This window comes from Merops nubicus, unplaced genomic scaffold (assembly GCF_000691845.1).
Source record: "Merops nubicus isolate BGI_N331 unplaced genomic scaffold, ASM69184v1 scaffold41505, whole genome shotgun sequence".
NCBI lineage: Eukaryota > Metazoa > Chordata > Aves > Coraciiformes > Meropidae > Merops > Merops nubicus.
In genome coordinates, this window is record NW_008612593.1 from 641 (window position 1) to 18,993 (window position 18,353).

General features: G+C 36.5%; 1 protein-coding gene across 1 annotated transcript; it reads left to right on the top strand.

Annotated features, from left to right (window-relative positions):
• Positions 1-1,295: 1,295 nt before the first annotated feature.
• On the top strand, positions 1,296-15,811 carry PAPD4 (PAP associated domain containing 4; the record flags this gene model as incomplete). The annotated part of the gene is made up of 7 exons (XM_008941577.1): positions 1,296-1,450; positions 4,391-4,640; positions 5,647-5,761; positions 5,883-5,974; positions 6,785-6,851; positions 12,291-12,360; positions 15,735-15,811. Coding segments are annotated over exons 1-7 (826 nt in total), but the record flags the coding sequence as incomplete, so codon positions are not given.
• Between the last annotated feature and the right edge of the window lie 2,542 nt (positions 15,812-18,353).

The window sequence follows — 18,353 nt, forward strand, 5'->3', positions numbered from 1 at the left end:
AAATGGTACTTTATTTGTGTTCCAAACTTAAGACTACTGTGTGCTGGTAGGACTTCCGTGCTGAAGTGTGGACCTGTCAGCACTTTTTTCAGTTATACTACTGGAGCAATGCATTGATAAAAAGGTTTTCGTGTAATACTTAGGGCAATACTGCAATTACTCTTATGACTTCTAAATATTCCGGTTAAAAGTTGTTTGAAAAAAACTTATTCCTTCTGCATTTGAATCCCTGTATTGCACTAACTGGATAAATATTCCTGTGGAGAGTACTGATATCAGTCATATACAACTGTGTTTGTCAGGGATGCATCTTTCTTGGTTCCAGGGTGCATAGTTCAGGCTGAAGAAAAACACAAATTAAGAAACTTGAAAATAATGTGAGGTTCTTATTGCTGCTAGGAGATATGCACAGTACTGACAACTGGTTATAAAGATCTTCTAATACTTTTTTTCCCATAATATAAAGTCTGAACTTTTATTGTTTCCAGCATCTATGTTAAGCTTAAGGTAAAATACTGATGATTTGCAGAGTGGATGCAATACACAGTTTAAACTGTTGTAGGGGCAAGTATTTTGTGCTGATGTGTGATGCATATGATGATACAAGATCAAACAGCAGTCAGTTTTGCCAGAATCAATTTTAAATTTAAAAGCTGGGTAGACTGCATTTTTCAATCACAGAATCCATGCAGTAAGCACAACCATAAAATAACACTCTCTTTATATAGGGGTGTGTGTGTATATATGTATATGATACTCTTAAAACGTGTAGATTACTCTCCAATGTGGCTCCTTTTTTACATTTCATGTCATTTAGTTTTACTTATAGTTCATAATTAGCTGCATCTTTCTGTTCTCATTTTCAAGTGTTTCTTCCTATATAGTGTGAATGTCATTGTGGAATGTTTGAAATAAGAAATATATTTCACTACAATATTTTTTTCCTTGAGATGAAAACTCATATGTCTGTGTCATGTGTGGTTTTTTTCTGAAATTTGACTGAAAACAGAGGGGAGGAAATAAAAAAAGAAGTATTTTCTGTACATAAATGAAGTAAGTAGTGATTATGAAACTTGGGAGTATATAGTATTTTTAGTAAGTGTCTTGTCCATAAAGGAAATAAAACAAATGCACAGTTAGAGTTCCTTTAAGTACTTTCTGGAAATATAGTCTAGATTATTCGAGGTTTTAAGCCAAGAGTTTAAAAGGTCTTGCCTAATTTATATTTTTTTCTTTTTTTTTTTTTTTTTAAATACAGGCAAAAGCATGCATGCTTACTTCTAGTAGAAAGGATCATGTTCCCAAATTCCTCCATCTTGGGCTGTCCACCTGTCCCACAAAAACATCAACAACAGAGTTATTTGTTCAGTAAGGTTCCTCACAATACACCACCTGTCTTCGTTTCTCCCCAGCAAACTGTTGATTCTTGGTTTGGTTTTCAGCATATGATGTAAGTACAATAACATTTGATAGTGATGTTTGGGTTGGAAGAGAATTAATGGTCTTTGAAAGAAGTATATCTGTTGATGGAGGATGTTTTTCACTGTTCAGTATCAAACTGTGTTAAGCTTTAAAAAACAGGAAGGTGTCATGTGTGGAACAGAGCTGTATAGTTTCTGTTGGTGACCTACAAGTTTTGATGCTCTCTCCCTGCGTTGTGAATAATGCAGGAGATGCCACTGTGCTCATTAGAGTTAACATTCCACAGTTCAGTTTTGAAGATACTCAGTTTTATTTTCTCACTTGGGAAAACGGGGAGTCGTTGAGAAGGGGAAGAAACTCTATCCTTGGAGCTAGATTTGAAGACACTATAGTATTCTTTAAGCTCTTACATTTAACAGTACTTTAAGTTAATTTGTTTGCTAGACTGTCCTTACATGTGTTCTGTGAAGACTGACCATCTTCTATTTTTTAATAAAAAATATATATTGAAATGTGTTCATTCTGAATAGAAAAAAGACAGGTGTGTTGCTTCTAAGAGACAAATGACAGGATGTGCCGAGGTTAATTCTCATTTAAGAGTGAGCACCAACGTAGCATACATCCATAAAAAGCACCTTAGTTGTCATATGAATAATAGCTATGGACTATAGTCTTTCCAAGGCTCTCCTGAGTGGAAGTGTTGCACCTATTCCCACCGCTGTACCCCAGCTAATGTCTTATGGAAATGGCAGTGCAGCGCGTGTGTCTGCAGACTCCACGTCGTCCCGAGGAGTGAAGTAAGTTCTGTGATTAATTCTGATTGTAATGCACCCATGGTGAAGCTTGTCTAATGCCTGTTTCTTGCACAACTTGAATTTTGTTAGAAATTGCAATACTAATTGGGTTTTTTTTGATGAAACAGGCCATGTCATGGCTCTTTAAAGCATTCATGTACCTGCTTTTGAGAATTTTGGTACTCATCAGAGACTTAGAATGTGTAGTTTTTCTATTCTGGCAGCTGTAGCCCTACAGAACTCTGATTTGTGTGTTTTACTTTACTGCTGTAACAGATCGTAGTCTTTGTGTGCTTGACTGTAAGAGGGTTTGTGTCTGTGTGTTGTTTTCATGTCAGTTTGTCTAGTTAAGAGTAAAGCTGTACCTTCAGTGTTTTATGGGAATTGTGCTGTTTCTCTGATGACACACTAGATGTTTCTGCTGATTTTCCTGATGTGATGCTTTATTTTTCAGATAAAAGGTGCTAAATTCAAGCATATATAGGTTCTATTTTTAAGAGGAATTTTATGGAAACATATTTTTCCTACTTCTCAAACATAAATCTGAACATATATAACTTCCTTTGTTACTTCAGTTGCAATAGAAAAGGGAATTTCAGATGAATGTGTGGTTTTATTTTCTTTTAGCATTCTAGAAAAAATGACTTCTCTTTACCAGCTTAGATACGGTAGTTGATACCTGTGTAGTAGTTTTGTGAATCAGATGGTGGGGAGGAAGCGTTAATGTAATCTGCCTTCAAAACAAGTGCCAGTATGCTATTTCTCTTCCAGATTTAACAGATGAGAAAATAACTGTTTGAAGATATGGTATTAAGTTGTAGTTGAGTATATAACTATTGTATTGACTCAAGAAGTTTCTGTTTTCATGCTGCATGCATTTTTTTCTTCCTGACCAGTCTGGTTTATAGGAAGCTGTGTTAGGAGCAGTCAGCTAGTTCTCCTTATATCTTGACTCTTCTCTAAGGTATTTTTGTTGAACGTGAATTCAGGCGAGCTCTCCTCAGTCAAAATAGTATGAAGCAGCATTACATTTGGATTTAATGTTACCTTATGAGTTCCTTTAGGACTGTGGGTAGCTAGTGTTACCAGAATTTCTCTTGGGCTTGAAAACTGAAATGGTGACTTGAGGTCATCTCAGTTAAAGTTTTATTATTCATAGTACTATCTGTCCAGGTTCCTAGACTACTATGATGCTAGCTTTCCTGACTACAAGAAGTGACTGTACTTTTGTTCGTAGTTAGTTCTTTGATAGAGATGGACATTGGATTTCATGCATTCTAATTAAAAAAATGGGCAGGTAGCCCCATACCAGTTAACTTTATGCAATACTTCATATATAAACAAACCGTGAATGCCCTCTCTTTATGGTGGGTGGACTGCAGTATTCAACCACTGGTCAGCTTTCGGGACAACTTTTTCTTGATGAGATGAGTTCATATTCCAAGGGGCTGTCTATAACATCAATGTATCTCTTCGGTATATTTAAAGTCCTGTGACAAATGACTTAACACAACAGACTGGTGTTTGAAAGTAAGTCATTAGGTTTATGACCTGTTTAGCTAACTATGATAATTTGGCCCATTTGTCAAATAACAATGTTTTCTTTTTGCCTAGATTATGCATCTTACTATCTGAACAATCTAAGACTCAGAGGCTACATTTTGAGTGGCTTTTGTGATAATTTTCTTTTTCTCCCCTCTCCACTACTGAATTTATTTTATTCATAACTGGGTATTCAGAACACAAAACATTTCTTGCTGCACTTAATGTTGATTTAAAAGAAAAGTACCCTTATGTAGTCTGTATGTATGCATGTTTAAAAAAAAAAAAAAATCACCAAAGTAGTATGATGAGCTTTCTTTCCAAGCTGACCTGATTACTGGAGCTTGTCACTTAGGTGTCAGCTGGTTAATACAGGCACTCCTGTAAAGCAAGTGCATCGATTGGCTACCAGGGTATCTGCACTTTTGCAGGTGTGTATTCCCTTTTCCCATTCCAGCTTAATTTCACCTAATACCTAGGATGGGCATGCCTTTTGTTCTATAGTATACTTGCTTTTAATGAGGTAGCCACGTAAGTAAGCAGTGGTATTTGTAATTTGTAGCATCTGTCTTTTAATCATAGGTTCGAGCTTGCAAAACAGTGGAATTAATGTCTCTCTATTTTTTTTTTAGGAGGCGAAGTAAAGAAAGTATTCCACATGATGCCAAACGGCAGCGGTTTCATGCATATCAGTATGAAACAACTGTAGTTAACCAAGCAGTGCCTTTACCAGAAGAGCGCAGATGCTCCTTCCCAGGATCAGTTCAGTTTCCCCTGCTCCATACATGGTGTCTACCAGATGTAACTGGGTCGATCCAGCCATTGCAAGATACTTTGTTTCCAGACCCTACAGAAACCAAGCTCCCTGTGGCCAAAGATAAGGTAATACCTTTCTGTGCCTGTGCTTTACATCTGCCTTCTGTGTAGGCAGGGCCCAGCCATGCTGTGAGTGACCACAAAAATTTCTGGAAGGTTCTTTGACAGTGTCATGGGGTCTTTCTAACTAAGCTGACATTAGAAGGAATATCAATAAATGTAGTTGGAGCTATGGTCCTGTATAGCCTCCTTGTGTGTGTTTGGGTTTGGAGGACTTTTTTAGGCTAAGGTGGTTGTTTGCTTGTGTTGCTTGGTTTCATACTAACGTTGGGAAACCTACATATACTCCAGGAAGCAGAAATTCGAGGGGAGGTCTATTTGTAACATGACTGGGAGAATCTTGATGAAAAGAAAAAAACATTCTCCTGATGTGAGAGAAGCCCAGTCTGCATAAATAGAGTATGGGGCCTGTGAGGATGTCCCCTGCCTTTAATTAGAGGAAAAAAAAAAAGGCATATGGCTAATCAGTCTTCATACTTTACCTACACCAAAATGACAAACTTTTTTTAGAATAAATATACCTGTTGATTATATTGTTAGCGGTGTTGTGAAAAAGAAGCAGTTAATACCTCCTTCACCATAGATCTATTTCTTTCATAGTTTGTGTGGGGTAAAAGAAGAAAGCTAACTTGAATCAATGTTAACAGTAATCGGGAGAAAAATTAATATTAAGTAAACTGTCGATGTTAAAGCCAGCAGAAGGTATCTCTGAAAGACTGCTTATTCCCTGAAAGACTGCAGATACTGATGAGGCAAAAATGGGTTTTCTATGGATAGACATATTGTAATAGATTGAGTAAACTTAAATTAAAAAACTTGGCAGAAATTTATTTTGAGTTGTTCTTCAGTATGAATTTAAGTCCAGTAAAACGCCAGACAATGCAATAGATTGTGCAAAGTGATGCTTGATGATTTTTTTTTTAATGCCGTCTTCTGTGCTTCATGTAATTGCATCTCTGGCAGGAAGAAATGTTCACTTCTGTGTCTTTCCTTTTTCAATGTTTGTGTCAAGTTAAGTCAGCAGGTATTGGATTTATTTCAAGCATGCCAGCAACGGACCTGTGATTTGAACAGAAAAGAACTCTGCAGAACAGAACTCCAGAGAGAAATTAAGCTGATTTTTCCACGTAAGTTTTGAATTTTATTATTTAATACCAGTTTAAATGTTCTTCAGGTTCACTGTTCTTCCTTCCCCTCAAACTGTGGTATGTCACATCAGTTTTTTATCCTGTGTTTCTTCTATTACAGAGAGCAGACTCTTTTTGGTTGGGTCCTCACTGAATGGATTTGGCACTCGTAGCAGTGATGGTGACTTGTGCCTGGTGGTTACAGAAGAGCCAGTAAGTAATTTAAAACTTATATAGTTAAAATGAAGTCAGTTTTTAAAATGGCTTTTATAAGGCTGGATTCTAAAATGAGAAACAAATAGTCAAATCCTTTTGATTTAATCGTGTATTTTTGTACTCACAGTAGCTATGAACTGTAGGCACGATAGTGTTACAAATAGGAATCTAACCATTAAAATGTTTAACCAAATGAGAAATGTAAAAAAACTAAGCATTATCTTCACTACATGTGTGAAAAAAGCACAACAAAATAGAGAAGTAAATTGCCTAAAATAATGAAGAAAATTGTTTGGAGAACTCATAACTCATTTTTCTTGCAGGAACAACTTTTAGTAAGTACAATTTTATTTTTTTTATTTAATTATACCTGCTCAGTGGTTAAGAATCTAAATAAGAAGGAATTTGATACGCAAAATTTCATTGAGTAGTTTTGGTGAGAGAAAATGTTCATGAGAAGAATTTAGGTTGAGAGAAAAGATGTAACAAAAAAGAAATCTAAGTAGAGCGTAATTCTAAAAGAGCGGAAGCATCATTGAAAAGGAAAGAAAAGACTATTTGGTGTAAATGGGGCGAGGTTTTCATCAAGTTCTAAGATTTGTGAATATCTGATGGCTATTTTGCGTATTATATGAATTGTTCTCTCTGGCTTTTGCTGCACTGAATGTTTATGTAGGCTGTGGAATGTGTTGATACACACGCTCATGTCTTATTCTGAGAATTAGTTTTATTTCAAAAGTGTGCTTACTTTGGAACATTTAATTGAGAGGTACCAAATTTTTATTTAGTTTTTGTGTCATATTCCAGGTGAATCAGAAGACTGAAGCAAGGAATATACTCAGCTTAGTCCAAAAACTCTTCAGTACTAAACTTTGTAAGTTCTCGGCTGCAGTGAGGTGTTAAGATCATTAGCACTTCTGGAAGAAGTATAAATGCACAGTTGTAACTGGCTTATGTAATTGCACCTTGTTTAGCTTCTAATCACAGTATTTAGCATAACTTTTGCCTTGTAAACTACTGGACTTCAAGAACAGGTAGCATCAAAAATGATTTTTTTGTATTGTGGACAACAGTGGAAGGGGCAGTAGATTTCTGTTTGAGATGCCCCTGTTAGTGAACTGTTGCTACTTTTTTAGATTGTGGTGCCTTCCTGGGGAAAATACTTTTAAGAATTTCTAAATTAGGATGTCACTTTGTAGTAGACAGTGTAGAATTAATTATTTTTTTGACAACAGGTATATGAGGCTTGATACCGGTAAAATAATTAGCTCAGCTGCCTAGTGAAGAAAATATTAAATGTTGATAGTACCAGCACGTATAGGAGAAACAGGTCAATTCACAGTTCTTACTGTTGTTTAGACTCCCTTCAGATGAAGAATTTACATGGGCAGTTCTTGACTTAAATGTGGAAGCCCTCTCCTTCGAAGAGGCTTTTGTATCTTCCTTTGAATTAGAAGACTGTGATTGCTTGATACAAACAACAGTGTCACCCTGCTTCTCTTTGATGTATTCTCTGATGCAATTCCTTGTATTGGTGTTCTGAACCACACTGCAATGGTGAAAGGAATAAACCATAAATTTAAATGCAAACTTAGAAATTTCTTCATTGGCAAGTGTGCATACCCAGATTTCAACAGCTTGCTCAAAGAGAGACTTGATAATTCCATTGCAGAATAGGCATCTGTTATTTAATGACTAATGACTGTTGTGTATTGATGTTTGCATAAGGAGAACTTGGTCTGGTTTGACTAGGATGCAAGTCATTCCAGTGCTTTCTGAGAAACACAGTGATAAAATAGTTGTATTTCCAGGGAATGGAAAGGGAGTGTCTGAATAAACTGTCACTCTCTTCTTTTTTCAAGAGGTTGTGTTGTGTGACAGAGCTTTAGACAAAGTCAAGTTCGTTTGCCAGGGAGTACAAGTATCAGAAAGACATGATGGTCATGTGGGAGCAACCCCTGAAGATTTTTGTTTGGGCCACAGGTCATTTTCATTGCCTACCTAATTCTCTGTTATCTTACAAATGCCTTTGGTCAGCTTCTTTCAGTAAAAATATTCTTTGGAAGGTGAGGCATGACAAAATAATGCTGATATTACCACTCATGTCAGACACTCTTAGTTGTAGTATGTAGACCTCTTAGATCATCTCATAATCTTAACATCACTGCAGGCACAAATCCCTATACCTAGCCATCTGTCCCAGTGTCTGCATATGGAATGTTCTGTTGTTAGAACCGACAGATGCAAGTTGCTTGAAAATGTTCACCTGATTCAAAATTAAAAGCTTTGTCATGTTGGTCTTTCCACTTAAACTGAGTTAATTGACTAATTGCAGCTCAACTACATTAAGGTTCAGTACATCTGAAACAAGGGAGAAGCCCACTTATTTTGATTACAGCTTATTTAGGCAAATATAATTGCCATCATCCATAACTTCAAAATAGCTTATGGGTTGGATTTCACTGCAGGCAGGGAGGGAGTTTCCCCAGACTCGACTTCAGAAACAATAGAGTCATGTGCTTTTCCTTTGCCTCTGGGGAGACAACTGGGCAGCGTGTGCTTCGGCGATGTCCTGCTGGTGCTCCCGCACGTTTGCGGACTCAGGTTTATGTGCTTAGACGTGACTGTTCATTGTCATCTCCAGATTGGCAGATAAGTTCTGTTTTTTAATGGAACAGCTATTTTTAAAGCAATTCCCTACCTTTTACTGTCTTTAGATGTCAGCTGCCACTTAATCATCAAAGATGGGATCTACAAGTGCATGTATTTGAAGGAAAAGCCTACAGAAATCGTTATTCTTTTGAGACGTTACTTCAAATTGAACCAGAATTCTAGATTTGCAACTTTTAAAGGGTTAGCAGTACACGTGTGCTGCTGCTGTGTACAAGCAAGTGTAATATTTGCCTGTACCAAGCCTCTTTAAGAATTAGTTTCATTCCAACAGTATTCTGCATTTTATTGCATGTGCTTTTTAACATCCTAAAAAAAAGAAGTTTCTTCTGATCATTATTTTTAAGTTTTGTGCTGTCCAGTTAATAAGTATGATGCTATCCTGTAATCTTAATGTAATTCCGCTTTGACAATACTAGTTAAATATTACCTTCTTTCTTTCTTCTGCAGAAGAGAGACTAGCATGTTCTCAACAAGTGTGTGAGCTGTTATTAAACATTCCTTGCATTACACAACAGAAATAAACAGTTTGGGCCAAACATGAAAGCTAACAAAGTATGTGCTAAGATGTAAGAGTAACAGGAAAGGAGGGGAAGAAAAGATGTTATTTAAAACTAAGTTCTTGTGCCAGCTTTTTGAAAGAGTCAAAAAGAAATAAGGAGGAAGTTTATGGCATAGGTAACACTCTAAAACCTATTTAACCTTTTTCAAGATGTTTTTCAGTTCAGAAACTTAGGATAAGTTTTTTCTAGCTGTGCCTCTACCAACACCTTCTTCATTCTTGCACTCTGTGGTGATCTTGTACATTCAAAAATAAGGGCTATACGAAGAGTGTGATCCTTTGCTTATTTCACTTCAATTCCATGATTAATTGGTCAATTAGAAAGCATTCCAAGTGCAGATTAGATTAGTCTCTCCCACAACTTGTTGTTCTTTTAGGTAAATCACCTTAAGAACTTTTGAGTGCTGTCTTTTCTACCCTTTATATTACAGTTATGGTTGTTAGATTAGTATCTCATTCTATGAGGTTTGGGAAGTGGATTCAAAATTTATCCACCTTATTTCATTTTCAGTCTTGCAAAAGGTAAGATGTGAGCAAGGAGATGGAGCCCACTGGATTTGAAGTCTTGGAGCAGTCTTTTCTGTCTTGTCATTCTGCATCTAGAATACTGACTGAAATGCAGATGTGTTCTGTTTTTTAATAGTATAGTCAGAGTAAAGTAAGAAAAATCACAGCTGCTGATATTTATTCATTCTTTTGTGGGATAAGTTCGTCTTAATGGTATGTATTGTGTTTCTCCTACAGTAAAGTGACGTAAGGATAGCAGTAATACATCTTTTGTTTCAAAGACTTAGCAGAATACTTGTCAACCACTTCATTCACATACCTGCAAATACCTATTTTGGGCTAACAGTCCCAGAACTGTATGCTCAAGCTAATGTCCTTTAAAAATGTGAAATATGAAACATGAATTTGGGGTGATAGCTGTTACAAAATATTGAGGAGAGTATAATCCAAGCTACTGAGGCACTTAACCTGTATGTATTTCAGAATTCCATGTACTGTGTTTGTGAGTATTTCTTACTTCATATGTAAAACAATCTAATGTACAATAGAGATTCTGCTGGCAGCATCATTGGTGTGAGCCAAGAAGGGGGTACTAGCAGCAAGTTACTGCCTTCTAACATTGTTTTTGCTTTGTTTCACCCTGAGAGACAGATTGGGATAATGTTTTGGGGTTTTGGTTGCGCTGGTCTCTTTTTTTTTTTTTTGCTTCCCAACTAATTTGGCACAAGCATCCATTGAGTATTGAAAGGCATTTGCAGACAATAATATGCTTGGAAGTGGATTGCCCGTAGAATGACTTCAGTTAACTTCTGAACTGCACGTGAGAGAGGTCATAGTGAGGACAGTGGAACTGCTGTGCTGTGCAGATAGATACTCCCTGTTGTCTAAGACACTACTGTGTTGGGCTTCTTTGTCTGAAATTTGGTAGTGAAAGGAAGAGAGGCAGAGAGCTGTACATGTTTTATAGCTTCTTCAGAAGTGTTCTGGGATGTTAGAGGAGGAATGCTTGGATGTGTCTGCAGGTGCAGCTAGAAAGAGGGGATTCTTGTGTAAATTGTACCAGATTATACATTAATGTATAATGAATGTCGATTGGATTTTTGTAAGATTCTTTATTTAAAATTGGTGACTTAGTAAGATTCTCTCTTTTTTTGAGGCCCAGTCAGTGTTGTTTAGGATCCATACAATGCATTCAAATTCAGATAAAGGATTAATTTGGGTCAAATCTGTCTAAACACTGTGTATACATGAAACACTTTCCAAAAGTCTCAAAAAAAAAAAAAAAAAAAAAATTTGTTCTAATGGAGCATTGCACAGTAGGGTTTTACTGCATGTGAAGGTGTCATCCAAATGCAATGGAGATGACACTGACCAAGGTTGCTATTCAAACTGATAGAAATAACTTTTTTTTTTTTTTCCTCAGAAGTGAAGATCTGCTTTTATTTAAGGTTATTTTTAGTCTGCATTACTTCTAGCTTTGTCATACTTACTTATGATAATTTTAGGTTAATATATAGAAACCAGGGGAAAATGTATGATTTTATAGAAGGTCAGTTTCAAATGGTCCTAGATACTGCAGCAGATGAAATTACTAAAATCTTGCCTTTTGCCAAAATTCATAGCATGTAGCCTATGGCCTCTTCATCTTTTCCATTACTTTATTGGGCACATTTCTTATTCAGGGCTATGGACAACTACTAAATATAGCCTGAGATCATTAACAACAGGGAAATTACAGATAATATGGCTGGTGCAACAGCTTTGGATAGCCAAGTGCAAAAATGCATTTGGTGGTAGTATGTTTGGGTTTGGACAGTCTGGCAGTGAGAGCCTGGGTCTCTATACTGTGTGGATAACCATCTGAGGTGCAGTCCTGTATGCTTGTTGCATATTGTATTACCATTAAAAGAAAAGACAAGTAAGCCTTATCCCACCTTTGATGGAAAGTGCAGTGCTATTTTCAGGAAGAATTCAATAGGAAATTTGTTTCTTTGTATGTACTTTCCTATTGAACAGTTCTTAAACAAAGCTTGAAGCATAATCAGTGCATAGTAAAGACACAGTTATGATAACATTTTTTATCAAAATACATTATTTCAGCTGTAGGTAAACTAGATGTGGTTAAAAATTATGTGACTGATCATGTGCCTGTTGCTATAACGTAGTGCTGGGGTTAAGCATCTGGACATCCTGGGTGGGTATGCTCTTGCTCCTTTCTCTTTGAACCTTGATTATGTCTGTTCAGGATGTCTGTTACAGGTACTGTTCAGTGAAAGCATTTAAGAACTGTGTTCTTCATGTTCAAATTTATTAAATATACTTCCTGCAGAGAAAATCTTCCACTAATGTTTTTCTCTGATGTTTAGAGCATTTCTTCCCACACAATTTCCTAGATTGTATTTTTGCTGCAGTTGCTAAAGGTTACTTACTTTAGCACAACCTTTCTGAGAATATTTTTGCTAAATTAATAAGCTACTGTTTCCTATAAATCAGTCAATATGACTCTGATTTAGGATCTTGTTTTAAGATCAGCATCTTACATGAAACTTAACTGTACGTTTTTCTCCCTTTCAGCCAGTTACATTGAGCGACCTCAGCTGATTCGAGCAAAAGTGCCAATAGTGAAATTCAGGGATAAAGTCAGGCAAGTATTCTGTTCAACATAATTTTTTAGACTCTGACATGGAAAAGTACTCTATATATGTACTGCCCAGGAGCAGTCCTGCTGAAGTCATGCTTTGTTTGCTATACAACTATAGTACAACATAGATTTGTACAGCTAGCGTGCAGTGGCAGTCAGCTTACTTCCTTGGTGTCCTGAAACACTTCTTGTGTTTGAGATCCTGTTTAGTTTCAACGGTGTGAATTAGTAGTAGTACATCACATATTTCTATGGGTATGTGTAGATAGTGGGCTTCAGCTGACAAATGGTTCACAGCAGAAAAATAACTCTGGGATGAAAACTGTTGTGAAAGATAATATTGCTTGCTGTGCAAACATAACCACTGAGCTGCTTATGGACTAGTTCACAACATTAACACCACACAGACAGCACTAAAACAAACTTTGGTTCCTTGTGGTGATACTGTTTAACCTCATTAAAAAAAAAAAAGTTTTGTTCATTTCAGGAAAGTATATTCTGCTGTGTTCTAGGAAGGTACTCTGTGTTTCACAAAGTATTATTGCACATACTATTCACAGTCTTAAGTACTAATTAGATGACATTTTTAGAATGGCAAAATAATTGAGGAGAAGTGGATGTTTTGGATGTTACTGTATTCATTTTGTCTTCATTAGGAAGACATAAAAATGAACAACCAAGAAGGATGTACTAGGACGGAGAACAATGCATTTCTTATTCTCTGGGATAAAAGTATCTAACAGAAGAAGAAACTGTCCAAAACGCTCAAATTGGTTGGCAGCCTGAGTAATGTTCAAATCTTACTATATTTATAATTTAGATTTTGTAAGACTTCTGTGTATCACCTTCATGTAATAACATAGTTTGACTATTCTTTGTAAATAGGACTTTGAACAATCTGTAGCTATCTGTCTTTTTCTGCCTATATGCTTCTGAAATTTCACAATCCTGTTTTTGTCTTTTAAAAACAAATGAGCCTATTACTTTGGCCTCTTTATAAAAGCATATCACAGTATGCTTTTATCAAATACACCTTTATCAGGACAGAAATCCTCCTGTGATAAAACTGAATCTCTCATGTTTACGATTTGAACTAATAAATACCATCCATTTAAGGTTTTCTTGCATCTGAGATTATGTAACACTTGTTAGGGCTTTTGCTTTATACTTTTTTTCATTTGCACTTAATCCTGTATTTACTTTTATATACTTAACAGTAGAGATGGTTGTTTGTCCAGTGCTTTCTGAAAATATTCAACTAGTCAAGCTAAAATTTGAGTTATATGGCTTAGCTATGTGTAACAATGCTAGTCTTTTCATAGATACACAAAATAGTAAATTCCTGTTATAAATATTGACTAAATCTTGGGGTTATAGTAAGACTTTTATTTTCCATTTTAAAAAGCAGTAAATATACTTTACAAAGAAACCTTAAAAGTATGGAAATGGTTATGTCAGAAGACTCAAGTCTTTCTGTAGGCATTTATAGTCCATACTAGGTCACCTGCAAAAAAAAAAAGTAAGTCATTGATGTTCATATACCTTACACACAGGATTTAAAGAATCCTTATTTTTCCTACTAAATCAAAGTATAATTGTCTTAGACTAGAAGCTGTTCGTTACATTTTTCAGAGGAAAAAAAAAACCAAAACAACAGTACTGTTTACCATCTGGTTTTCTGGAAGAGGAGAGTAGTGGGGAATGACATGACATGGTTTTCCCTCTTTCCAGTTATTTTTTTCATACATAACCTGTCACCTCCAACCATGTTCTCTCTTTTCAATTAAGTTAAGCATCTGTCTCTTTCCAAACTTATACTGCCTCTGTGTTGCGTAGTTTCATACATGTACATCCATGCACACCTTTTTTTCCCACTACTGTAAGAGAAGACCCATTGAACTTAAGAGTTTCTGTCTTTTTTTTTTTTTTTTGTAGTCTTTCTCAGGAAATAGTTTCAATGCTGGCTGCTGCTAGGCAAGCCTTTGATAAATTAACAAGATTTCTGTACTACAGAGGATGTAAAAGCTTCTTTTCCTGCTACATTTGGTGTGCAGTTGACACTTTTCCTCTCCTTTAGGGCTTTTAATAGAACCTGAGTCTATACATTAGAAAACCTTTTTCACTTGACATAATTGCAACATCTGTTAAATATGCATATTGAAGTGCAGAACAACTGCAATAGAACTTCCTTAATCAGCATTTGGTAAAGAGTAATCTTGTCAGTTGGGGTTAATTGGAATTACGCATGCAGCCTGACTTATTTCTTTATTATACTTGCATGTAGAACTAATATTCGTGATGGTGTTTATGCCTTTATAACAGTCTTTATAACTGTCAAGCCATAGCTCAGGCTTGTTTATTTCTGGTGCTGTTATGTACTAAACTCTTAAAACATCTAAAAAGTTGTGCTTGGTGTTAATTCAGGTTTAAAATTATGGAATGTTTTTGATGCAAAGAATATTTTAATGGAGTTAATGATATCAAAAACCTGTTGTAGGCATCAAATTTATCCAGCTGAATAAATTTCAGGTCTGTGTTCCCCTTACAATAATTCAAAAAAATCCAAAGGAATAGTCAGGTAGACAAATGCTACAGGAATGAGACTTGGACATATCAAGTGGAAATATCTGTACATTGCATATATCATCTTTGACAATAAGAGGCTCTTCTTGTTGTGAGTTAGTGTTGCCATAGCTTATTGACTATTAGTTAGTGTTGTTCCTTGAGGACAGTGAGTGGTTAAGCTCTATGTGATGTATGAAATTTAAACTTTGGGGCAGTGTGTGATATAAATAAAGGAGGCTAGTGTTTACTTGCCTTATTTACTTTTAATAGCATGAAACTGTTATTAAGACTGTTTCATTACAAAACATGCAGTGTTTACTAATAGACAGCTTTCATTGCAAAGTATTTGCTGATTATCTCTGACCACTATGGCAGAAAAGAGATTCTTACCTTTTGATGTCTTCCAGTTCTCTTCTCAGTTCATTGGCATGATTTCCTATGCTAGTATCTCAGAGAATCATTCCTGGCATCAGAAGTTGTCCATAGTAGTTCATGTAGTGTAAGTCTAGCTGGGAGAAAGACGTGTTAATTTTTTTTACAAATTTATATATATAAAGTCTAAATTTGGATCTACAAGTATTCTTTACGTAAAAAAATTACACTTTTATGGCAGCGGAATTCAAATCTATAAGCAATTCAAGTACCCTACACAAAACCAGAGTAGAAGTCACAGCAACAACGTTGTTTGAAGGAAGCTTCCAGTGTAATAGCTTAAAATTACATTTCTCGACTGTTGTTACTAAGTAGGTGCTAAGTATTCTGAAACTGAATACCATGAAGCTTGTTTCTTTTTCTTTTTTTGTCCCTTATAGCGGTGTGGATTTTGACTTGAATGTAAACAATATTGTAGGAATAAGAAACACATTCCTTCTGAGAACCTATGCATACGGTAAGTTTTTAATGTACTTTCTTATTTCTGTAAAGTTTGCTTTTGAATTTGTATTCGATAGACTATTAAAATTCAGTTTAATATGTTAAGTTACTATATATCCTAATTAGCTACGTTAGATAGCTTTTGGGTAACTTATTGTTACTCTAAATCTTTGGAGAAGACTGATATATCAGCTAGGTAGGTTTTAAGTTGAATATTTTAAAATTCAGAATGTAACAAATTCTTCATATTAAGGTCCACATATTTACTACAAGGGTTGCTTCAGTTTTCTGCAGATAATGAGATCATTTGGATAATGATTATCTAGTGGTATAATCTCCAGTTGCTTTTATTTCCTTACAGCCACTGATAGGATGTGTGGCTGATAGCTAGCTGTGTGTGTATGCTGCTAATAAATCTTTTATTGGAAAATCTATTATCAAACTTTAGTTTTTATACAGACCACAAACCAAGTACAGGGTCCTGCATTTGGGGAGGGGCAACCAACATGACCAATACAGGCTGGGAGAGGACACATTAGAAAGCAGTCCACTGGAGAAAGACTTGGGGGTACTAGTACATGAGAAGCTGGACACGAGCCACCAATGTGCAGCAGCAGCCCAGAAGGACAATCACAACCTGGGCTGCATCAAAAGAAGTGTGGCCAGCAGATGGAGAGAGGTGATCCTGCCCCTCTGCTCTGCCCTGGTGAGACCTCACCTGGAGTCCTGTGTCCAGCTCTGGAGCCCCCAGCACAGGGAGGTCATGGAGCTGTTGGAATGTGTTCAGCAGAGAGCCACAAAAATGGTCTGAGGGCTGGAGCAGCTCTCCTGTAAGGACAGACTGAGGGATTTGGGGTTGTTCAGCCTGGAGAAGAGGAGGCTCTGGGGGGACCTCATAGCAACCTTCCGGTACCTGACAGGGGCCTACAGGAAAGCAGAGGGGGACAATTCATGAGGGTTTGTAGTGACAGGACAAGGGGTAATGGTTTTAAGCTAGAAAAGGGTAGATTTAGGTCAGACATTAGGAAAAAGTTCTTTAATATGAGGGTGACAGATCCCTGGAATAGGTTGCCCAGAGAGGTGGTGGAGGCCCCATCCCTGGAGACATTCAGGGTCAGGCTGGATGAGGCTCTGAGTAAATTGATCTAGTTGGAGATGTCCCTGCTTATTGCAGGGGGGTTGGACTAGATGACCTTTGGAAGTCCCCTCCAGCCCAGACATTGTATGATTCTTTGATTCTAGGAAACCAAAACTAGTTACCATCTCTTCGTGAGTCTGTATTTTAGGGAGAGATTGTGAAACAGGATTCAGAAGGGGAAGTAATAAGAACAGCACTCTTTGTGCTAAACTAAGGTGTTCTTACTTTGCATCTCATGCCCCTTTGCAAATAAATACATAATGAGCAGACCTCAGGCTAATTCTTCTCGACCATCTGCAGTTCTTACTTTACCACCTTCTTCAGTTCTTGCAAGCAAGAATTACATTCTATTTAGGGTAGGAAATTTATTGTTAGAAGTTACCTTAAATAGTTAGTTCTTAATAAAATTTCACTCAGAGTAGTTTCCATGTTCCATATTCACATTACTAAGAGTCTACAGCTTGTCCTGGATCAGTTGGTTAACTGTGATTTCTTCATACATCCAGGAAGATGTATGCCTGGAGAAGGATATCCTTCAAAGCTTGAAAAAATTAGGGAAATAATCTTCATCACTCAAGCTACAGGTGGGGGGTCACTTCATCAAGTTTAGTGTTGATGTACTTATTCCTAGCTTCTGCCATGGATTTCCCTTAGTCCCCTGAGCAAATTTGCTGTGGGGCAGACAGGAGTCTACATGTGAAAAGAGCATTGGACTAGAGGTCCGTATATCCAGCTTTATCCTTTGTTCTGCCTTGGTGCCCACTTTCATAATGCCAGCATAATTAACTTTGTGTTCTGATGAAGGATAAATACTGTTATTTTCTTGAGGTCAACGAGTGTATGAGTAGCTAAGGGAAACCTGTGATTGAAAAGATAATCACCTCGATGTGCTAAACTTTGCTAAATAGATAAACTGTCTATACAAAATATCAAGCACAGCCTGGCTTGTATTTAGACCAGAAAACTCTGAGGTGACATCAGGCAAAAAAAAGTAAATGGAAACTTTTAGCAGACAGTCTCTTTATGTGCTTTTAGAGGTAATATCAGCCAAGGTGGGTAGCATTAGAAGTATTAGCTTGCTTACTTAAATTTGTGCATGGAGAAAAAATTATTAAATTGCCTCTCATGTGGAAGATGTATGGATCTGTTTATTCAGTTACAAAAAATTAATTGCTCAGGCAAAAAAGGGACTAGTTATCTTAGTAGTCATGATTAAAAAAAAACCAACTCATAAATATTTCTGTGGATACTTTTCTGTCTTTTTTGAAATTGGCATTCTATGCTAGTGCATAGGTTCTGTGGAGAGCATCAAAGATACAGCAAAGTGAAGCAGAATGTCCACAGAAATTGTAGGTAGATAAAGCAGGGCTAGAAACTGAAGCCTACATGTCGACGGTGAAGAAGAGAGACTGCAGTACAC